Source organism: Ovis aries, chromosome 1 (genome assembly GCF_016772045.2).
Source record: "Ovis aries strain OAR_USU_Benz2616 breed Rambouillet chromosome 1, ARS-UI_Ramb_v3.0, whole genome shotgun sequence".
Taxonomy (NCBI): Eukaryota; Metazoa; Chordata; class Mammalia; order Artiodactyla; family Bovidae; genus Ovis; species Ovis aries.
In genome coordinates, this window is record NC_056054.1 from 241681496 (window position 1) to 241705493 (window position 23998).

At 45.4% G+C, this 23998-nt stretch overlaps 1 protein-coding gene across 1 annotated transcript; it reads right to left on the reverse strand.

Moving 5' to 3' along the window:
• Nucleotides 1-13761: 13761 nt before the first annotated feature.
• ZIC1 (Zic family member 1) lies at nucleotides 13762-21513 on the reverse strand. Its single transcript, XM_027959508.3, has 3 exons — nucleotides 19770-21513; nucleotides 18185-18348; nucleotides 13762-17472 (listed from the first exon to the last, which is right to left on the reverse strand). The coding sequence occupies exons 1-3, from the start codon at nucleotides 20749-20751 to the stop codon at nucleotides 17275-17277; spliced, it is 1344 nt and encodes a 447-aa protein (XP_027815309.1). The 5' UTR covers nucleotides 20752-21513; the 3' UTR covers nucleotides 13762-17274.
• Between the last annotated feature and the right edge of the window lie 2485 nt (nucleotides 21514-23998).

Here is a 23998-nt window from a genome sequence, read left to right on the forward strand (position 1 = left end):
ACAATGAATTACAGCTGAGGATGCTATATTCTCTCTCCAGCAGGAATGGCCCAGAGAGTCTGAAGGGCAGATACGGTATAAAGGAAGAAACAATGAGGCAGGGGTTAACCCTTAACTTCAAGAGTCTCCATTCTCCACCAGGAAAGTGGACGGCCCAGCATTATGCTCTAGCAATAATCTCATTCTAAAATCTACAGCTATCATTATTTTCCTCACATACTAAGAACGGTTTTATTGTAATCATTGCACAAAACAAGTACAAACAGAAAGTAACAACTAGGTCTTTCCAGAGATCCCAGAACAACCAGACAGCAAACATTCAAGTAACTGCAAGTTTAAATTATTAAGCAACATTTTCGCTAGCAAGGTGTTAGCAAAACAGAGCAGGACTCTATGGTCTTGCCATCCATGTCCTCAGCCTGCCTTTTGTCTGTGGAAAAACTTTAGCCAAAGAACAAGTTTAATCAGAGAATTGAGAAGATGCAGAAACAAAGGAAAATAGTCAAAGGAGACCAAATAATACTTTAGTCATTAAGCATAGTCAAAGACCTTCAGTTCATTCTCAAGGGCCATAGATAATATTCTGATTCATATCCTGCAAGCTGTCTTACAGTTAGTAAAACTCCAGGTGGGGAAGTTAACTACATGATGACCAGACTAGCCATATCATAAGGGGCCACAATTCTGAGAACCGACCTCAAAGAAATGGAAAAAAACCAACCCTAGAACTGAAGATTAACTGTACCTAAAAACAATCAAGATGATGCAGATTAGACTACGGCATGACCAATTTCAAGAGGACTGTCAGAGCTGACTATACTATTTCGCCATGTAGCCCCCTTACTCTGTCTATAAAAGCTCTTGCCCCCTGATTGTCACCAGGGAAATTTGGCCTTTGGATAGGCATCCCCGCCCATCCCACCCCATCCTCACCACCACCCCGTCCAAGGTTACCAACTTCCAAAATAAAGCAAACTTTCCTTTCCATTAACCTGGCCTCCTTATAGACTTTTGAGTGGCGAGCAGCTGGATCCTACTTTCAATCACATTAGGAATTTATATCTAACATATAGGGGTATATGGAAAAATACTGGGATTTATTTAAAGCAGATGGAGCATTTTATATGTATGAAAATGCAAATTGAAAGAGATTCATTGGCCTTTTCAAGTATACACATAGGTATTCCAAGATGAAGGAAATAAACCTCCTCCTTTTTAATTTTAAATTCCAAACATTTCCATTCTAACTTTTGACTTCTCTGCTGACACTTTTAAAGTGATAGACAGTTTAGTGGGATATTTTTTCCTGGCTTTTTTTTTTTTACTATTTTATTAAGAAAAAAATTATTTATAGAAGTAGCGAGAATATCATCAAGTACCTATCACCCAGCAATAAAAATCTTGATTCTTCTTTCATTCACTCACCACCCCTCCCCCAAGGTTATTGAAGCAAATTCTAAACATTGTTATTACCTCATCCATAAACAGTTTGGCATAGAACTCTAAAGGATCAGTACTCTCTTTTTAAAAATTAACCACAACATATGGCTTCATACAATTTAATAAGATAAGAAAACATTATACATAAATCTCAGTGCATGAATTCATATTTATTAATGTATGAATAATTGGTGGGGGGTTGCCTTGAGTAGTATGAAGTTGAAATTCAAGGCATATAGGTGATAGTTTTTTAAGTACAATGGTTTTTCCAAATCACTACATGTTCATCTTATTTCTTATAAAAAGAATTTATAGTCATCACATTTTTCCAAACTCAGAAACTTCTGAGTAAATTATTCTGATTCCACTGTGACTATTAGACTCTGGGAATTGTGAGATTTCCCACTTGAAGCTTCCATCTTCATTGATTATGAAGATAATCAACTGAACTATTCTTTTCCTCTTGAGAACTACAGAGCTCCTTGATTCCAGTGGCTAATAAAGGCTCTGTTATTAGAAGTAAAACTGTTAAAAGGATCAAGTACAGCAACCTAAAAGCTCAAACCAGGCTGTGTTTCAGAAAAACACACTAGCTGCTTTTAAAAACCTACTTTGCTTTATAGCAAACATTAACTATATATAGTTAAATAATAAATATTTACATATTAAATAATATAATGCCTGGAATATGCTTCAAAATAATCCTGGGAGAGAATGGTAGATGGAAATATAGACAAAATTAAATTGGCTATGAGTTGATAAATGTTGATGTAGGGTAATGGAGATTTATTGCTTGTGTATGTTAGAATCGCTCAGAATGAAAACTTTATTTTATAAAGAGGATAGGAATCACACAAAAATGATAAAACAAAGTCCTCAAACACACTTTGCAACCCCTCCTGCCTGAATCTACTCACCCAAACAGCCAGTAAGTACTAATCAGACTGGTCTGGGCTGTGCCACTTTCCAATCAACCCAAAGAACAGCAACAAAGAAAAAGAAAAGAGGAATCTGAATAATATATAACCTGACCAATTATTTCTACTTCTTTGGTTAGTTACAAGTTAGTCCTCCTTGGAGCTTCTAAAACACTTGAATGCAACCTATTTTGGAGAAAATTAATTATTTCTTGGTTTCATGGCATAACTATCAAATATTATAAGCAAGACATAAAATTTCCCAGGAAAATACTGCCAGAAAATCAGGTCAGCCTCAGGGAAAGGAAAAACAGCTCAACAGCTTAACATTACAGAACAGATCGAAAATTTATGAAACAATTATAGTAAATAAATTTAAAATTGAATAGAAATGAACAAGTGAACCATCATAAAAACAAGAAAGGCTTACTTATTAGTGACAAAGAACCTGTAACAGAGGAGAGAGAAATCCTGCACAGTTCTGCAAACTGTAACGTCCTTGCAAGCAATCAGTGTTCTCTTTTCAAGTATTTGCCTGGAGTTGTTAGAATTTGGTCTCTGCTTGCCCTGACCCACTTCAACCAGAAAAATGGACACTCTGGTACCTGAAAAGCTCTGACCCAGCTCTAAGGCCCCACATTCACAGAGTTTAAGCTCATCCATGGGAGCCCAGGCTAGCTGGCTGTAGATGGGCACTCAGACAAAACTGCCCCCCAAAGACAAAGGCCTGGGGAGGACTCAAGCAGCAAGCTCACAAACCCACCACCACCACCCTGGAAAGGTCTTTTGCAAATGTCATATTGCCTTAGGTTCCAGAGTCAGGGAGAGGGGAAGAGAAAAGGGAGGAGAGCAAGGGAGGGAATGGAGAAAAGGAGAGTATGAAGGAGAGAGAAAGAAAAGTTTGTGATGCAGTATTTTGTTCTGATTTTGTAAATCAGCAGGTGATCAAAAAGTCAAACATTGTCCAACCATATTTTGTTCATGCCTCCCTTTTGACAAATATCATATTTTACCTTAAATTCTGTTTAATTCTATGTGTCTCTCCCATTGTATTCCTGTAGGAAGAAAGCATTTGGAAATTTTTTTGAAATGCCACACTCTCAATAACAACTACCATACTTGACTTTAATGTTTGTTGATTTAATTAATCAATCAATTCAATTAATTAATTGGTCCAGTCAAGTGTAGTCAGCTTATAGGTAAGTAACAAGCAACAGCTGCAAAACCTGTAGAACTGAATAATATACTCAATATATTTAGCCCTTCACACTGATCCAGGAATGAGTGTGCAGAATTGTGTTTTCTTCTTATTTTTGTTATTTGACTTAGTGGGATCTGTAAATTCAGTGAATTAATATGTACTGCAAACATATTTTACATATATTTGCATACAACCAGAACTTGAAGTTCATAATTCCCAAATGGATGCCCTTAAACCACTGAATTTAATAATGCTTCCATCTCCTAAGTACTCTCTGCCCCAGGTCCTTGTAATTCACATAAACAAAACATTAGGAATGTATGTTATTTCCTTTTCAAACTCAGAAAAAGAGAAAGATAGATTTCCTGTATCCCCCACCCCTTGTTTAATAGACTGCATATTTCTAAAACAGGACTCTCTCTCTTAAGTACACACACACAAAAGAAAAATCTTAACGATGAGTTTTACGATAGGAATTGCTGATTACATTTATATCCAATCAGTTAAGTAAATTTTCCTGATTTAATTTTTTCACAAATAAAATTCTATCTTTAAACGTTTTTAAAATGTCAATCTATAAGTAAGAGTAACCAAGACCATTGCTTTAAGAACTATATAAAAATTCAGTGAGCATCTTATCTAGGGCACTAATTTTACATTAAAAAAGCTGAGTCAAGGATATCAACTAACTTTACCTGGTCAGCAAGTGAAATCTTGACTAGGCAACACCAAAAATCACATAAGGCCCATAGGATACTATCCAAATTGTACAGATTACTTATGTGGAGATACACATACATACATAATGACCTTGAAATTTGGCACTTCAATTATTGCCTTAAATCTATAAATAATTAATTGATTCAGAAACTATACCAATATTAGCTGACTTTTTTAATCTAATGAATATCTCAAGGTTTTTCTCAGCCAGAGTGTAACACATATAGTCTGGAAAATATCTCAGACCCATAAATTTCAACCTGTTGCACCAAAAAAGAGCAGAACTCTCTGGGAATATTTATAGTATATAAAAGTAGTAGTAAGTAAAGTAGCACTGAAGTTGCTGGATGCCGACTAACTGTTGTCCTCAACTTCAAATATTTCTTATTACAGTTAACACACATTTTTGGAATTCAAAGTAAAAATCTAGGTACAAGCCATGAAAACAGATAATAATAATTAAAGAAAAAAAGGTTGGAACTTGGACCTTTGTTTTATTTACCCTGAGGTTCCTTTTTTCCCTCTTGGTATGCAAATATCTCTTTTCAAATACTTTTAACACAATTCCTGGAAATTTTTATTGGTGTGTGTTTCTGGAATTTTGTATTCAATACAGGTATTAATATGACCTTTTAAGCTTTTTAAAATTCTCCATAGAATTTCTATACTACAAATATATTTACACTTGGTATTAAGCATGGGCTCCATTTTTCCTCATATTTTATGAACTAGATCTCTTCTGAGAAATCAGTATATACTTGTTAAATGTTTATAATTATTGGTTCAAAATAAATTACTGATTTCAGAATAAAATGGTCATCATCATAGATCTGAATCAAAAACTGCCTACAGGGTTCTAAAAGTTTCAAAAGAAAAATTAAAGTTCAGTTCATTCTTATTCTGTCAGTGAAACTCTAACAAATTACCTGCTATTTAAAGTACTTCTCAGGATATTTCTACCTCCTATAGATATAACCAGAGAGGCTTTGTGTTCTGACTCTGGGTACTATCAGATGCATTCTGTATTCACATGTATGAAGATAATTTTATATTTGTGAGAGCTGCTATTTATTGATGATATGCAGTGATATATGTGAGTTTTATTTTTATATTCAGGATTTTCCAAATGGCTAATTCAACTAGCCAGTTTCAAGGAAATTATTTATGGCAAATAATATAATATTTAAGATGTTTGAATTTGTGGATTATTGTTTCCATTTACATAAAAAATTTAATTTAGGGGGGTTTTAGTTTAACTCTAAGTTCACTTTGTTCTTTTTTTTTGTTTTCCAGAAAGTCACTTCACTATCACCTGTGGAATTTATCATATTGCACGATTTTTGTTCCCTTTGCAGAGAAGGGCCCAAGAGAGAATATGCCTCACAGTGACCCTGCCTGTGTTTACTCGGCAGTGATCCTCGGAGAAAGGATTTTTGAAAATGTATTAGGGCTAGAACCAATAATTGGTGTGATTTTGAAGAAGTTATTACAGCTTAAAATTCTATTTTGAGCTAGATATTGCATGCCTAATTCCTTTTAAAACAAAAGAAAAAAGGAAAGCTGCTTTTGACATTACCAGTGAAAGGTTTCGTTGCTAATACCGAATTTCACTATTCATTTATCTTGACCCTATTGGTGTACGTGGGGTTTTCCCTCCTCTTTTTACTCAACAACAACCATAATAATATCAGATCTCTGGCTAAAGATCTAACCAAATACAAAGGGTGATACCAACATCCTAGATCTATTTTTAGGACGCAATGCCCACCCTATCTCACCCCCTTGGGTTCTGGAGATAATTAAACTCCTCAAACTTGACTCCTCAGGGAAGTTGTCGATGCGAGTCCCGTAGGAACAAATACTAGCGCTTCCTCCGAAAATCTGCCAAACCAGCTACAAAGTGAGGAGCCCACACCTACGGAAGGGTGCACATAGGGGGCGGACCTGGACACTGGAGGGTGAGAAGTTACTATGCTTTGAGAAACCGAATCACTGTTTCTCATTCCATTCCCTCCCCCCCACCTTCTTTTCTCGCTCCCCACACCAATATATATATATATATACACACAGACATATAACTCTCAAAATCAGCTGCCTCCTGAAAAACCTTGAGCTTCCCTTGTAACATTTAGCGTCTGGTAATTAATGATGCCCGCGCCGCGCGCCTCCTGGCCGGGGCTGGAGTTCGGGTCACTGGGAGCCCCTGACGTCAGCGGCCGCTCTGCCTATGTCAGGTCCAGGGCAGTCCCTGGGGTGGCCAGGCCTAGGGCTGTGGGGGGCTGCGGGGAGGAAGCCCGGGTCAGGGCCGGAGGAAACCCCCAAGCGGCGAAAGGCGCAGCCCTGGAGCCCGCCAGAAAGTCCTGCGGAAGTCAGAACCACAGCGTCCGCGGCTTCCGAGCACAAGCGGGCACCCAGACTCCAGACCGCGTGCGGAGGCCACAGCGCTTGTGGAGACTCCCGGGGCTGGACGTGGGTGGGCGGTCTAGACAAGAGGGCCAAAGAAACTCCAGACTGGTCTGCAAACTGCGGGGGCTTCCTTCCTTCCACTCTTTATAAAAGTCAACGTTAGATGGTTTCCACTGACTCCAGAAGTGGACCTTAAAATGAAACAGACCCACCGTTTTTCTACCTCAAACTTGACACAACTTGGCAGTTGGTGATCCGGAGAGTTTCTCCCCCAAGCATGGTTGCTGATGCTACAAACCCGGGACCCGCTACCAGGGAAAAATGAACTCGATCTTGAAGAGGACTGGCAGCAAACTCTGCTCTCTCCACTCCCAACCTTTCCTTCTTCCCCTACTCTCCTGTTCACCGTTAGGCCAGCTTTTGTAACCCTCCCAAACCTTGGGCGTTTGTTGTCAAAATTGTGCAGAGGTGTGATTTTTCGAAAGGGGGTCAGAGCCTGAATCCAGAAAAGTGTTCCGCCCGCTCAGCTGCCCTGATCCGAAAGGTCGGGGACACGCGAGCCTGTCAGTCTGTGAGTGGGACTGGGTCTACAGAGCTCTGTCTGGAATGAATCCTGTACCTCTCCTGGGCCCTGTATGAATTTCTTCATCATAGGTCTGGGAGAATCACTTCTCTCTCTTAGCATCCTTGTTTTTAAACTGTCTCTTTCTTTTCATGATAGTTAATTTTCCATCTTTTTATCCACACTCAGAGGACAAGAGGGGATTGGAGGCAGACTCCCAGAGCAAAATTTAAGGCCAAAAATTGCTTCGCCTAATAAACTCTGGTCCCAGAAACCGCCCCAGTGCAGCCCCAGCGAAACCCTGAGGCAGAATCCAACACTCAGGTGTAGAAAACTGCCACGGCCGCTGAGACCCTCCCCCAGGATGGTAGTTGAGGGCAATCGGCCTTTACAGGGCTGCAGGGCACAGATACCTCCTCCCCTTTCCACCCTAAGAATGGCTGGCAACTCGTGCAGGAGCGAATTTCTCCCCCCTCTCCAATTCAGAACATTTCGCGGGCTCTGCTTTTGGGAGAAGGAGGAGAAAAACATTTTCTAGAGGTGCTTATTTTATTTTATGTTTTTTTAAGTTGGAGCTCTATTGTCAACTTAAATAAAATCACACCTTTCCAAAGTCAGTAAATACTGCGGGAGCCGCTGCGGCCTCCAACTGGCTTCCTATTCCACTGTCACAGCCAAGTCCCCAACTTCAGTCTCATCCGTGAGGCTGGCGAGCTGCATGTTCCGACCCCTCGCGCCAGGCCGGGCTCCCCGTGGCCAGCCTGCCTTCCCTTGATGGGCTCCGAAGTCTGGACACGAGTCGAACCAAATTAAATCGAGACGCGTCAACTTTGAAACGGTTTTGAAATCTGTGACTTTCCCCTCCATATGTGCCCCCACTGCCTGGCAGAAATGAACTGTCACATTCTAACATCTCCAGCGATTAATGAGAAAAAAATTATATAATTGTGTATTACATATATATATATGTGTATATATTTCCATGCACACACATATATATCCATAACTGTGACACTGTCTTCACAGCTTTTCCTCGTGTTAGGAATTAATACAACCGAATTCACTAGAACGAGATGATTAGCCTTATTTATAAGCATCACTTAAAAGGAGCGACTTGGGAGGATTTCGGAAATTTTTCAAAGATGATTTGGGGGGTTGATTTTGTTTGTTTTTTAAGGAGCAGTGAATGTGCCTTTTACACAGTGTCTTTCCCTGCCCTTTTCAGGCAGCAATCGGCCCTCCTGACACTTGGTTAAGCCTCAGGACTTAAAAAGATCATTTCCTCGTACACTAATTTGAGCGAAATCTGGATTCAGAGTGTGGGTTTACACGCCCAGCTCGAATGTCTAATGTATCAAATCCTCGTTAACGAACGGCCCGCTCCGTGGCCGTGTCAGCCAAAGGTCAGCCCCGTGCAACAGGGCAGCGCGGTTCAAAAGCACTCTTCCAGCGCTCTGCCTCCCCCTCCCCCCCAAAAATCCATCTTTCACATTTCAATAACAGAGCACGCAGAGTCCCAACGAGAAATGCCAAGGTTGTTTTTCTTTCTTCCCTTCTTCCCTCACATTAGGGACTTGTAAACGACGTGTCCTAAGGCAACTACTGAAAAATTAAGTTTATTTTTTTTCCAGTGGGAAGGGAGAGGAGTTAGTGGACAAGGTAATTGTCGAAATGCCCTCCAGAGGCACGTATATCTGAGAAGCTGCGACTCTCAGAAATCTTCACTTGAAATAGTAATGATAATAACTTCACAGCATTCGAATGGAAATCATGAGTAAACTTTGTTGGGGACCTCAGGAATTAGAAACTGCTTAGGGGAAGGGGCAATTCTCCTCCCCCTGCTTCCCTCACCCAAAACACACACACACAAGAGACCAGCAGAAAGCTTATTCTTAAAAGATAGCTTTAGTGGGTGTCCACAGGGACGGAGGATCCAGAGGAGCGAGGCTGGACCACCCCGCTCCGCTCCCTCCTCACAGGGGAGCCCCACGACACCTCTGACTACTTCGGGTACTCTGTGTTCACACACACCAGCCGCAGGGGCCCAAGTTCTCGGCGCGCGCCTCCGGCGGCTCGCGCGCACACGCAGCCGCCCGCGGAGTCCGCTAGAAAGGTGGCGGGCGGGGTGAGGGGAGAACGCGACTTACCGGATCTGGGGTCTAGGTTTCGGGCAAGGTTGGCAGCAGAGTAAGGCCGGGCAGACGGTCAGTCCTACCGGAGACAGGCAACTTGGGCAGGGGCTGGGAGTGGGGCGGAGGGAGGGGGAGGGGAATAAAGCGCCTGTCCGGTGTGGGGTCCCCGGTTCCTTGGCCCTGGCCCGCGTCCCCCGCCGTCGCTTCCTCAGACTAAACTCGTCCTGGCTCGGGGAGGCCCCAGAGCCCGCCTCGCCGCCTCAAGTCAGAGCCTCCGGGCCGCCAGGTCTCTGGCGCCGACCCCGGGGGCGCTGGGGGCGCCGGGGGCGGGGAAGGGGCGTCCCCAACTCTCTGGCCCGGAGAGGGCAACCGCGTCGCCCGCACGGACGCTGGCGGCCAAGCGGGGAAGCCGGGCCTGTCCGCCACGCAGGGCCGCCGGCTCGCGGACCCCGGCCCGCTCCCGTTCCCGCCCCTCCCTCCCCTCGAGCCCCAAGCCAAATGAAAAGGGTTTTTTGGGCCTTGGCCTTTGGGGCAAGAACGCAGGAACCCACGCTGAGTTAGAGCTTTCTGCTTAAAATGAGCCGACTCAGGTCTTCATAATTAGCGTGGAGTTAAGAGTTAAAATTGCACCCCCCCCCCCCGCTTCCCAACATACTAAAATACAAAGGGACCCAAATCGGAGCGAGTTTCCTGTGGGGTGGCCCTTATAACGGAGGTTCGGTGGATCTAGGGCCTCGTCTCCTCTAATTAGACGCGGGGTGCACTGTCCTCCCGGGACCTCGAACAAGAGAACTCTGATGCGCCAACCCCTTTCCACCGAGTCCTTGGGACCGATCCCAGGTTGGTTGACTTCTGCCAGGCCTCCCCAGGCCCAGGTCCCCGGCAGCTCTAATCCAGCCATCCCTGTTATTTAGCTCTGAGCCTCCGGGTAGGCCTTTTCCTAGCAGGAACGTTTCCAAAACGCCTCTGCTGCACCTCCGTTTCAAAGCTGAAGACTTGGCTAGTGATGGCTGCCAGGTGAACTGATGCTATGGCGCCGGGATCTCAGAACTGGCAGGAGTGAAGCTGGCTCATGGTTAGCTGCACTGAGAACCGGGCGGTGACAAAAGGCCTCTCCTGTTGGCAGTGAGGGGAGCAACAGGGGTGGGCCCCATGGAATGGGTCTGCCTCTACTTGAAAGTAAAATTCAGAGGAGGATTGGGACCTGTCTGGGAGCCATTTTCTGATGTTATGGAACCTAGGATTTTTGACCGAAACACTCAAAAGCCTAACTCCATGGACACTGGTGTGAGGATGAAGTAACCCAGGGGCGCTCCACGACCCCTCCCCTTTGCTTGCAAGTGTTAGTCACTCCACTAGACAATTTATGCACTCGCTCTGAAATGTCAGCACATTGGCCACAAAATATCATGCAAAGTGCAGAACCCAAGGAACGTCACCAGGAAGGCAAAGCAATAGCCCAGCACCTGAACTCTGGGCTTTTCTCCCCAAACCCTACACTTTCCAGGTCTCCTGGACAGAGTAGTTCCTCCCCCAGTGGCTACTTTTGAGCTTATATAGAACTACACCAGCTCTTACACGTGCGTCAGCGGACGTTTATAAAACGTTTGGGATGGGTCGAGTTAAAACCTTAGAGCAGTTGTTCAAACAAGGGGCTGACAGTCCACCAGATAAGTAGGTAGGTACTGGGGGACACAGAAACAGGACTGGGAACCCGGAGAGAAAAAGGAAAAGGAGGAGAAAGACAAAGACAGGCCTGTATCAGAGCAAAGAAAGAGGGTGGGTGATAGGAAAACCCTTAGTACCCTGCCCACCATCTCAGGCGTGGGGTCTGTGACTGGAGAGGGGCCAGGTGACTAGAACAGCCATGATGCCAGCTCCCTGGAAGGGGACAGGAGGAGGACCGCTTCTAAGCGGCATAGTTTGTGGTCCACCGGGGCGGTCTTTAAGGAAGGGGAAATTGCAGGGCCCACCAGATTGCTGGAGCCTACGCTGTCTGCCTGGCTTGCTGATCTCACTTAATCCCACGAGGTTTCAAAACAAACACGTGCAGCTTCCTCGCCGCACTATTTTGGCAGCCAGGCCACAGGCTTTCGCAGGCCGAAGCCTCAGAGCTGTTTCCTCCGCGGCCCGCGTGGGCGGGGGACGCCTCATGCATATTCATCAGCACGTGGAATCGCGGGCCTAGGGCCACGCATGCGTACTACTCTCCCAGCCCCAGCCCCAGCCCGCGGCAGTGACTTGGAAAGCACCTCGCTGGGGTGCAGGGTGGCATAGGGGGCCCATCAAACGCTGACCGCCAGACCTTTGATGAAGGTGCTGTGGGGAAGCCTTGGTGTTCCATCCCACCACCACAAACTCACCTCCAAAGCCTCTGTCTATATGTTTTCAAGAAATTCTCCAGGACAAAAATCTTCTTGACTCACAGACTCACCCACCCCGATCGATCCTTTTCCGTGGTTTTACCTTCCTCCACAACTTTCAGTTTTCTTTGCCAGAGGCTAGGATTTTCCCGGATAGACAGAAAAAAAAATTTAAAGGGGTTAGGATGTGAGCTTCTCTCAGCTTCTTTTTCTCCTTGTTTTCTGTAGCTTAATGGGGATTTTTACACAAAAGTAGATGCAAAATAATCATACTTTTTTAAAGTTTGCTAAAGTCGCTGGCCTTTGAACGTCTTTTTTTTTTTAAGATAGCATTCCCATCTGTTTATATCCACGCTTAATAATTGATTCTTGTGTATGCTGTAGGTAAAAATATCACTGTGTAAGTCTCACAACCCACGAATTCTTACTCATAGACTTACAAAGTACACCCGCTATGTCAGGGACAGCCAAAATTTTGTGGACAACTGACAGACAATGGTAAGTCTCTAGTAGTATTGCCCAGCAATGTTTCTTTCCATACTAAATAGCTAAAGTCAGTTTCTTATTCTTGAAAAACCCACCTCCGGTATAGCATCAATTGGAAACTTCATACTGTTTTAGGTCCTTGCTCTAAAGTGGAAATAAACGTTAAGAACTAATGCCAGAATTCAGTTTGCATGGTAAAAATAGCCCCTGGTTTGTTTGGCCTGATCATGTTTCCTCTTGCTTGGTAAGACATTCTGGAGTGAACTAGCCTTGCATAGATAAATAGAGAACACTTCCCTTATTTTTGAATATTATGCCATTATAGTTGCAAAAAATTTTTGAGGGAAAGGCTCAGATGTGACATGCTATAGGAAGTTGTCAACATTTTTTTTATTTCTAACCCCAAACTAGTGATTACTATTTGAAAAAAGAGATTGCTCTATATTACCCCCATAAAATCTTACATTCTGTTTATATAACCAGTTTAAATGGATACATATTACTGATGTGAATGGGTTGGTAAAAAGTTGAAAAAAAACCTAATATGAACCTTTAGTGGTTTGCCTGGCATAGATGACATAAATCTTTCCATTGCCACTCTATTTTCAAGAATTCTAAAACCAGACAGTGATATCAACTGTGGCAAATTTTATGAAAACAACAAAGACTTTGTTTTCCTTATATGAACACATAGTTCTAAGAACTACATTTGATGCTAGGAACAAGAACTCTATACCTAGACAGGAGAAGATAAATTTGCAATTAGTATTTTGAATTGGAAAAAAGAAAGAAAGGTGAGTTGGTAATCTGCTGACATCATACCTAGCTCACAATTAATCAAAGGCACAAGCTCAGTGCCTTCATTTTGATTTTGCCAAACCACATATAGTGAGTTCCTCCCCAACCCATCATAAGTTGATGCTCTTTAAGGACCATGGCCTTCCCCAAGCTGCTTCCTGAAAAGCAGTATGCTCAGGTACCAACTCCACCAGCACTGATTCAACAAGGGTTCCAGGACACTGATCACAATTTGACCTCAAAAAGGGAACATCGGGAGGGTTTCTAGGCTGGGTAAGGTATTTAGGGAATTTAGTTCTGTTGCCAGCCTTTAAAAGTTCTGAGAAAACTTCCCCATCAACAAATAAAAACATCTAAATGCCAGGCCCATCAGCAAAGAAGGTTAGTGTTATTTTCATTGTCAGCTAAAGCAAAAAAAAAAAAAAAAAGGAAAAAGAAAAAAAATGATAAGCATATGGGGCAATTGAAAGGTTACATCTTTCTTTTGGAGGTGGTTTGCTTCTTAAAGGTTAACTTGAATGCTTGACTTTAAAAAATCAAAATCATCAGCTGCAAATGCTTAAAGCAGTTGGGGGTAGCTTTTGAAAAAGAAAACAAAGGACCTGAAATGTTTGAAAATTACTTAGCCCCCACATAAATGGTGCTTGTATATTTACATGCTTACTCTATAAATGTACACACACACATACCACAACTCATTTCTCATTTCTCAAATATGATTGCTTGTACTCAGGCATTTTTTGTTGACACAATATAACTTTTTAATAACTTGTTAGCTGTTCTTATCATTTGATAGTAACAGAATACAATGCAGTCAAAATATGAACCAGGACAACTTTCTGCCTAAATCAATATCCACAACTACACACAGAAACCAGCCATTTGCAGCATCTTCAGCTCCTGCTAAATAGGGTCTAACAATATATTTCGATGTTCACATTCATGTATTTCAAAACCTAATAGCCCATGAAGAAAAGTATGAAGAATACATCTCAACAAGCAGACATTAAAGGTACCAGCAAAATAATAGACTACATTTAAGTATGAAGCATTATTTTAGGCAACCTACATCATTAATGACTTTTTCTTTGTTGTAAGTGTTAGAAAAGAGAATGCATAAGAGGAATTGACATAAATATTGGCTGCTACTAGAAAAATTCCTTTCTGGTGAGTGTGATTATTCACACACAGTACTCCTCAAATGGTTTTGTGGGTTTTTTAAAAAAATTATTTGACCTTCAATGTCTAAAAAAAATTTTTACACTATGAACTAGTTGTGAAGTAAATATTTATCCCTAAAATTTATCTTTAAAATATCCTATTTAACTCTTATATCACAGTATGATATTTCATTATTACACTATGTTATTAAAGTTTAAAAGTATCAGGTATATAACAAATCATGAGACATTTATATTTCAAAATTTGAGGTAAACTGCTTTCAGAATAGTCAAAGAAAAAATGCACTCATTGAGTATCTTCCTAAATGTTAACATCCTAACAAAGTTACAAAGCTACTGTTATTATGAATATTATATCAGGCTCCCAGAAATTCCGATCTCTAAAGGAAAGGATTATTTTTTGAGGTGCTTACTTTTCCTTCCTAGAAAGTTGAGCTATTTTTATTGTTCTTTCTAGGTTTATTAATTATTGGGCCTAATGTCTGGAGTCACCTCAAACACTATGCTGTTAGTTTTAAACCTCCAAAGCCATTGGGAGGCAGCTTCTACTCTCACAAAATTTCAGAACCAGCAGCAATTCCTGCTTAGGTGTTCCAACTTCCTTAAATCTCACCAAACCTTGCAAGGTGGCGCTCTTTTCATGAAAGGTTGGTATCTACTCTTATAGATCACAATAACACTTTTTTTAAGTTAAACACCACCAGCTCTAGGTTTCTGATGTGCGGCAGAAAGTGTAGCAAATCCCCTCCTTACCCAATAAAATTTTGTTAACTTAAAGTGACAAATACAAAGAGCAAGCAACAAAAGGACAAGCCCCCCCCCCCCAAATTTAAAAGAATTTAACATTTTGACTTTGTAAAGGGTTGAAGGTATACTTTGGAACAGATGTATTTTAAGGGGTTCTTGTTTTCCTCTCTTGCTTTCATTCTCAGAATCAGTATGGCCTGTGACTTCCTGAATACACACAACATATTAAACAACCAAGTCTGGGTTCCTCCTGGCCTTCAGTGAGGTCAGTTTCTGCTTCCAGCTCTGACCCATCCAGCTACACCCTTGCAGCTACAGCCAAGACCCTGATTTGTGATCTCCGGCTACGCTGTCTGCTTAATGGGGCGATCATGCAAGCTACAACCAGAGACAAAGAAGCTTGCGTTCCTACCAGTGCAGCTAACTTCTAGGGAGCAGCATAGCTTGCAAATCTATCAAACTAAACTGCAAGAAAGACAATCTGATTTAGAGAAAAGGCGTTCTGCTACAGTCATTAAGCACAAGTAATTTAGATTTTTTATACTGTCTCCTCATTTACAAATTTACTGTATCAATGCCAGCCAATGGAACGAATTTCTTAAATGAGAAATAAATAAAAGAGATAGAGATAATCAAATTACATAAAATAATTCTCTTCCCTAGATGTATTTTTGAGAGAACTAATAACAGTGGCAAAATTATAGGAATAATAACATATCATAGGAGGTAATTAATTTAAATTAGCATCACGTTTGAAGAAATATAAGTAAAACGCTTTATGGACATTTACTTTTGCACAAAGAAGGCAGGCCTGGAAAAACATGCATCGACATCCTGAAAATTAGTTATGGCCATAAATGGTTTAATTGAAGATGGCAATTTAAAATATGATATTGTAAATCTGCAACTTGGTTTCAGCTGGGGGAATTTAATTTGGGGGACAGCAGAACCCTAGGCTGCAAGTTCATTTGCAAAGCTGCAGATCCAGCCCCTGAGCTTCTGACAGTTCACCTACATTAATATTGATGTCGCCTGTGCAATCTATTTCTGTTATTTTTATGGTTGTTATTCTACGTCTGCAAAGGTCATTTAAATTATACTGCGGCCGAAAATTTGTTTCATAAATTTTGATATAAATACTAATTACACCCTCTCGGAGAGCCAGCAGGGTAGCTTTCATTTATCATGTTTATAGGACCTGCGATGACAGAAAGGGAAGACTGGTGAGCTTTTCCCGAGACCCACTAAGGCTGGTAGAAGAGGCAGCAGGTTGCTGGGAGTGAAGAAGAAATTCCTACCACAATCACTGAGATTTCAGAATCTTTAATAAGGTACGAAAGGTTACCAAACAGTCTGGAAACTAAAGTGTACATACGAGTTCTTCTAGCCATAAATATTGAATAGCTGTAACATGAATAAACCGGCCCTTTACATGCGGATAAATATGGAAACTAGGAATTATATACATTATGTGGTTGTATCTTTTGCCAAAAGCAACTGGACAGTTATAGTTTATATCTTTTTTTAATATCACTTTACATAAACAAATGGAACAGTTTGACACGCAAATCCAGGCTCGTACTATACGAATTCTTGACAGGACGTGAAACAACATTTTACTGCACTAAGGTACTTAGACTTTGGGACGAAATGTTTGCACTTTATACAAAAAAAGCACATTAATACCAATAATATTCTGTTAGGTCGACGTGGAGACTGTAATCGTACAAAGTAATTCACATTTTGGTACACATTTACTAGAACATTCTTGCCATTCAGTACAAACAGTTGGCTTTCGGCCTCCCAACCCCCCTTCCCCTCCCCCTCCCGCTCCCGCCCGGCCCCTCCCCCCTCCCCCAATGCAAAGACCACAACGCCACGATCCCACCCGCCCGTTCCAACCGAGATATAACTATATACAGAATCCAACAGTACAGTTTTAAGCTAATAATTCTGTATTTACAAGAATGCAAAGCAAAAAAAAAAAAAAAAAAAGGCCGAATCCCAGAGAGCCTGTTCCGATTCCCAGGAGAAACCGGCCTTCGGGGTTGGCGGCATTTGGTCAGGCGGCCGCCTTCTCCATGCCCACCCTCCCACCCGTTGGCTACCAAGCCTTTGCCAAAAAAGAAAAGAAAAAAAAGTAAAGGTTTGGTGCTTTCTCTCACTCGGTCCTGGTTCTACCGGCAGGTTTAGAAAAAAACAGGATTGGGGGGTGGGTGGGGATGCTGTTTTGATGCTCAGGGTTCTTTCAGTTATGTGTTGTATACGCGTGTGTGCTCAGTCTCTTAAATAGGGTTTTGTTCGGTGTTTTGTTTCTGATTTTAAACGTACCATTCGTTAAAATTGGAAGAGAGCGCGCTGTGGCCGGCTGTGTGGTGGACCGCGGAGGATGAGGGCGACAGGGAGCTGGTGGTCGGGTTGTCTGTGGAGGGAGACACGATGGTGGGCGGCGTGGAGGACTCGTAGCCCGAGCTGGCGGCAGGCGAAGGTTGCGACCCCTGCGAGGAGGATTCATGGACCTGCGGGAATAAAGTCGCGTTTTTACGGAGATAAAGAGCCGCCACGGCGGCCGTTTAGGGAGCATGAAGGCTGAGCGCTGCCTGCCGTCCCCCAACCCCCTACTCCGGAGCCCTGGATCCCCTTGAACTCCAGGGAGGCCCGACCCGTGGGACTTAGGCTTGGTTGCCCCGCCTCGGCGCTGCAGAGACCCAGCTCTGGAAAAGGACAGTGCCCCCCACACCCCCGACTCACAAAAGAAGAGAGATCTGGGAAGCAGGAGGCTGGATGTGAGGCCAGAGCCCGAGATGGTGTCCACCCCCACACACACACGCTCCCCAGCAGCCGCTGAAATTTGCTGGCTCAGGGTTAGGTGAGCCAGCGCTCAGGCTCGCGTGCAAGACCCCAACTCCGTGCAGGCGCTGCCAGCCAAGCCGCCGAGGCCGCAGCTTCGGCAGCATCATCCCGCCGGGACTGTCCTGGCTCCCCCTCAGTTGCAGCCGCTGCTCCCTTCTTTTGACTCTCATTATTAAACAGTAAATTTAGAAGGGCTTTGGGTACCCACATCCCCTTTTCCAGCCCCCGCGCTTTCTGCGAAGTCTGCAGAAAGGAATCGTGGCCTTTCCGCCTCTGCCGGCTCCTGCCACCGCCCAGCTGCCACTCGCCGCCCGACCCCGGCCGAAGAGCTGCGAGGGCTCCTGGCTCCAAGGCGGGCGGCGAGAGCGCGGCGATTACCTTCATGTGTTTGCGCAGCGAGCTGGGGTGCGTGTAGGACTTGTCGCACATCTTGCAAAGATAGGGCTTGTCGCTCGTATGCACGTGCATGTGCTTCTTGCGATCGCTGCTGTTGGCAAAGCGTCGGTCGCAGCCCTCGAACTCGCACTTGAAGGGCTTCTCCCCTGGTGCAAAAGGCGAGAAACAGACAGGTCTGATTAGAACAAACCCCGCGGCTCTTAAAAAAAAAAAAAAAAAAGTAAAGACAAAAATGAAAAAAAGCAGCGGCTCAGGGTTAGCACTTTTCAAGCTCAAAACCCGGGTCGTTTATGAAATCATATATCTGCGTTGGAATTATAAACATCTGAAATATTTTAACTCAATCCAATTAGATCCAGATTTTACTATTTTATTATTATTATTGGTGGTGGTGGTGGTAGTTTTTTAGATCCCAGAGTGGCAGCAGGTCTGGCTGCAGGTTTTTAGGCCCGGGGCTATACAGACGACTCCGGAAAGCTTCTACCTAGGTCTCGGTTTCTAATTTTCACATTCCGGGCTGATTCTCCTACGGTTTGGCTCTTCTCTCCTCCCCTTACCCCCTCCTCAACGCTCCGCACCCTCCTCGTCGCCGTCGCCGCCCCCACCCCACCCCACCTCCTATACACACATTTTATAGGATAATCTGGGCCGAGAGTTCAGCACTGCAAGTTCCTCTCTGACTCAGGCGTTAAACGCCAAGTTCCAAACGCGATTCTCAGAAATCACCCAGGCCCACCAGAACCATGAAGCAGCATTCCCGGCTTTGTTGGCCCAAGAAGCCCAGAACGGCCTGCCCGACCCAGATTGCAGCCCTAAGCTCGCTGCGAACTTTTCTTTTAACTGCTCCCGACTGGTCTCTTTATTTTTAAAGACCATCTCAAGGTATTCGGTGTTTTGAAAACGTCCTCACAGAATCTAATTGACAAAAAGGAATTCTCCGCCTTTTGCCGATTCTCCCGACTCCTCGAATCTACTTACAAACAAGTCATTATTAAATTCGGGGCTCTTTAAATATGCATAAACCTCCAAAAGCCTCCACAGGCCCGACTGACTTGCTTTCACCAACGCCACCCCCTCTATTCTGTCTCTTTTTGTTTCTATGCCCTTTCATCCGATCTCCTCCAGTTTCCTCAATTCCTCCCTTTGGCAAAGTCCTCACTAAGGTGCGTAGAGAGGGGATGTTGGCTGGAAGCAAACGTTTAGATTTGCCTGCAGCTGAAGCGGTTGGCGCCTCCGCCTCCACCGCCGCCGGGAGCCAGCCACCTCTCCTGTCTTCTCGCGCACCAAGGACTCCCCAAAGCCGGTTTGTCTCTTAGCTCTCCCAGCCTTTTTTAGGTCTTATTTAAAAATCTATATGCCCAGATTCTTCTCCTCCAACCTTCTCTATACTTTATTAGACTTTCAAGCCTCAAACTAAAACCCAGAGCACACTTTCGCTGTCTGCTGAAATCTGACTTCCAGACCCAACCGAGGCCGGGTTTGCGCGCCCCCGCCGCTGACTTGTGAATTGCGGGTCTCAGGGCCGGGATAGGGAACCGAGGGCTGTCTGGGACAGCCGTTTCCGTACCTGTGTGCGTCCTTTTGTGGATCTTTAAGTTCTCAGAACGGGCGAAGACCTTGCCGCAGCCAGGGAAGGGGCAGGGGAAGGGCTTCTCTCCCGTGTGCACGCGGATGTGGTTGACCAGTTTGTATTTGGCTTTGAAAGGCTTGCCCTCGCGCGGACACTCCTCCCAGAAGCAGATGTGGTTACTCTGCTCCGGTCCGCCGACGTGCTCCACAGTGACGTGCGTGACCAGCTCGTGCATGGTGCTGAAAGTTTTGTTGCACGACTTTTTGGGGTTGGCCAGCTGCTCAGGCTCGATCCACTTGCAGATGAGCTCCTGTTTGATGGGCTGGCGCATGTAGCGGAAGAAGGCGCCAGCGCCGTGGTGAGCGGCCATGTTCACGTTCATAGGCCCGTAGCCGTGCAGCTGCGGCGCGGCATAGTGCTCTGAACGCGGACTGGTCACCTGGCCGTACTGCTCGGGCCGCGGGTACATGTCCCCCGAGAAGCCAAGCCTCATCTGCCCGTTGACCACATTGGGCGATGCATGGCCCGCCGCCTGCTCGTGAAGGCCGGGGAAGAGGAGGTGGCCCGCGGCGTCCGTGTGGCCGTGTGGGCCCCCGAAGCTCCCGGCCGAAGCCGCGAACAGACTGTGTTGCGCGCTGGCTGCAGCCGCCGCGTCGCCAAAGCCCCGGTTGCGGAACAGAAAGTCCCGCGTGGAGTTGAAGGCTGCGCTCGAATAGGAGCCGACGTGGCCCGGGTGGTGGTGATGTCCCAGGGCCGCCGCAGCCGCGTAGCCGGGAGCCTGGGATGTGAAGGCTGTCTGGCCCGCGGAGGCCAGCTCGTGCGAGCTGGGGTTGAGCTTGAAGGCACCCATGCCGTCGGCGAACGGGTTGATGCCCAGGCCCACGTCTCTCTCGGCCACGTCGCCCGCCGAGTGGTGGCGGGACGCGCCAAAAGTGGTCACGCCGATCGCGGGGTACTGGGGGCCGGCGTCCAGGAGCATCGTGGCTGCTCGGGGCGAGCCCCGGCCTCCCCCGCCCCCCCCACCCTCGCCCGCCGAGGAGGGAAAATTAGGAGGAGGAGGAGGTGGTGGTGGAGGAGGAGGAGGAACCGGAGGCGGAGGAAGAGGAGGAAGAAGAAGAGGAGGGAGGAGGAGTCGACCCACCTCGCGAAGTCCTAGCCCGCAGGCAGCGGCGCGGCGCGCCGGGGCGCCCGCCTGGCCAAGCGCAGGGAAGCCGGACGGCTGCGGGCCGCGAGCAAAGCGGGCTCCGGCGCCCGCCGAGCGGACCCCGCCGGCCCGGCTCTCACTTTCTCGTCGCTCAGTTTCTGCCGAGAGGACCCCGCGTCAAGGCTGCCCGGGGAAAGGCATGGAGCATCTCAGCCCCCCAAAAAAACTTCCTCCCGGATTTGTAGCATAGAGGAATGTGAGCGCCGGAGCCGCGACTGCTCGCTCTCTCTCCGCCTCGCTCCGTACGCCCCTCCTCACTTCTCCACTAGCCCCTCGCCCTTTCTTTTCTCTCTCTCTCCTTTCTCTCAGGCTCGCCTCCTCGCTCCTTCACTCTCCTTTTTCCCCCTCTGCTTTTTGCAAAAAAAAAAGGGGGGGAGGGGGAGAAAAAAGAAAGAAAGAAAAAGCCAAAGAAAAGGCGCAAATCATGCACAATATTGTCTTTTGCGGTTTATCTTCCTGGGGAGAAACTTTCACCTCCTCAGCCGGGCGGTGAGCGCGAGACTGATAGCAGCAATCATTCCTGCAGATAAATGAATTGAAAGGACGACACCGTCCCCCCCTTGATGAATGGGAGCAGGGGGAGGCATCACGTGCTGCTGACGCGGGCGCCCATTGGTGTGCCGGCACTCCCCCCGCCCGCAGCCGCCGCGCCAACGGAGGGCGCGCCGAGGCGCCGCGCGCCGTTCATTGGCCCGCCCGCCTCATCAATCCCAGGTATTGTAAAGCGCTTGACATCCCCTTTTGACAAACAGGGCTGCCAGGAGTAGCAACTTTTTTTTTTTTTTTTAGCCAAATTTTTCCCTCTTCTCATGCAAAAAAAATTTTGCCACTATTTCTTTTTCTTTTCGCGCTCATATTCATTCTCTCTGTTTTTATTCGTACCCCTCTCGCTCTCCACCTCTCTCTTTATCTTGTCCTTCTGCAAACCTGCTCTTAGCTGAGCGATTAGCGACTTCGGGCGTCTCCGAGAACAAGAGGCGGGGATGGGGCTGGTAAACACAGCTAAGGCACTTCCAGAATGTCCCGATTCAGCAACTTTCTTTTCTTTCTTTTCCCCTGTCCCCGCCTTGAAGAGAAGCAAAGGAGGCTTTTGTTATTTGGTCCTTTTGAAGTTTGCTTCCCTCTTGCTTCGTCCCCCTCCTGCTTATAATTTAAGATCGCGGGAGCACACAGACACTCCACTCTCTCTTCACAAGAAATGTTATTTCTCAGGATGAGCGGTTGCCTCGATTTTTCTCACTGTTATTAAATCAATCGGGCTTTTTGTGCCCTACCCACCACCACCACCACCCCCCCCCCCGAAAAATAAAAACCTCAGGTGGATCAGAGCTCTAACTTTCCTGGTTGATGTCTGATTTTTGTTTTTGTTTTAAGCAAATTAAAAACATTATTGCCGATTTTCCTTTCCTGTGTTCTTTTCTTTTCTCCCTTTCCCCTAGTCTCCCTTGTCTGCCCCTCCCGCTAACCCCTCCCTCTGCACTCGTGTTCCCAACCCGGGCCCCTTTCATTCAGGTAAAACTGTAAATTTCCCAATGTGCCATTGTTCTTCAGGATTGCCCAGAGCTCCCTAGAAATCCCCGAATACTTTTTTTGGTATTTAAATCTCCGATAGATAGGACCAATGTAAATTTTGTGACATTCAAACCTTTTCTAGTTCACAAATCAGTCACCCTTGTCACAGTTATTGAAATTCCCCAACTCGCCACACCAGGACGGTGGAAAAAGCGGGCGCGGTCTTTGTTGCCGACCAGGCTTTTGATCGCCAGAGAAAATTTACTTACCTTCAGATGAGTGAGCAGAAAAAGAAATAACACTCCCTTTGATTTAGTTAGGAAAATGCAGACATTTGGATTCAGTGCAAACATACAACACTCGCTTGTTTTCGCGATGCGGCCCTCGATTAACCTGTCTTTGCCCAGCGCAAAGTCTATTCAACAACTGTGCGTAGTTGCTTTTTGTCCCGTCCACAAAGAGCCATTGACTATATATTAAAATGATTGTTGAAAGGTAGAGGAGTATGGCACTTAAAAGCAGGGGGAAAAAATCCCTGTGACTCAATCAATTAAGGCGAGCAACATTTATGCATTTCAAAAAATGCATGCAGTTACGGGGGTTGGGGGATGAAGGTTGCATTTCTCCGCAGCTCTGTTTAAAACCCAGCAGCCCGGGCCGAGGGTTTAGCAGAAGCGTCTGCATATTCATTAGGTCTAATTATTTTCTAGTAAGGAAAACACAAAAAGCCAAGAGTCGGAATCCTTCAATTTGCCCTTTGTTTCTAACTTCATTTGGCTTCTTTGCAGCTGAATCAGAGCCCTAAACTCTTTTCTCAGACAAAGAGACCTCAACTCATCCTTTCACAGGCGGCCCGGTTAGGAAACTCACCAGTGCCTGGGCTAGAGGAAAATGAAAATGAATATTTTTGCCCAGCCGTCTGCTCAGGCTGCACTGGCTGCAGGAAGGCAGGGTCAGAGTCGGCCTCTCCTCCTTTCTGGTTTTCTGGTCTTTTCACCAACTAGACTCCTGCTTGGGGTTGGTGAGCTGAGCTGCTCTTTTCCTGGGTTCTCCCTCCTCAAAACTGTACTTCTGTTAGTTGGGATGATTTCCTGGTGTCTGAGGGAACCTGGCTGAGCATTTGAGCTTGTTGTGCTGGGAAACAGAAATTTGAGAAAGAAAGAAAAAAAATCAAATATTCAGTCCCCAGCAACAAGTCTGAGTGCAGCAGCCCCCGAATCCCCTGCCAACTTTGAGTAGAACTGGGATACGGAATGGAGGCAAAGGGATTGAGGGTTTGTTTGTTTTAACTGCCATACACTTTGTTCAAAAAAGATATAGTGGAGCCACTCAGAGTCTTTTCTGTTTCCTGTAAGGGGAATTTGGATCCTGCCTCACGGTAGTCATAAAAATCTTATCTGCAAGGTGAAGTTTTCTCTAGAGGCTGTACTGCTTTCACCAGGGAGAACAAATATTGAACCCACCTCGCTTGCCTTTCAAAAAAAAAAAAAAAAGAAAGAAAAGAAAAAAC

What these genes read in the sequence shown, in the direction of transcription:
- ZIC1 (XM_027959508.3), bottom strand. Translation starts at nt 20,751, where the DNA reads ATGCTCCTGGACGCCGGCCCCCAGTACCCCGCGATCGGCGTGACCACT. An exon ending in CCACAAAAGGACGCACACAG is followed by an intron (nt 18,349 to 19,769) that starts GTACGGAAACGG and finishes CTTTTGCACCAG; the next exon opens with GGGAGAAGCCCTTCAAGTGC. An exon ending in CGCTGCGCAAACACATGAAG is followed by an intron (nt 17,473 to 18,184) that starts GTAATCGCCGCG and finishes TTATTCCCGCAG; the next exon opens with GTCCATGAATCCTCCTCGCA.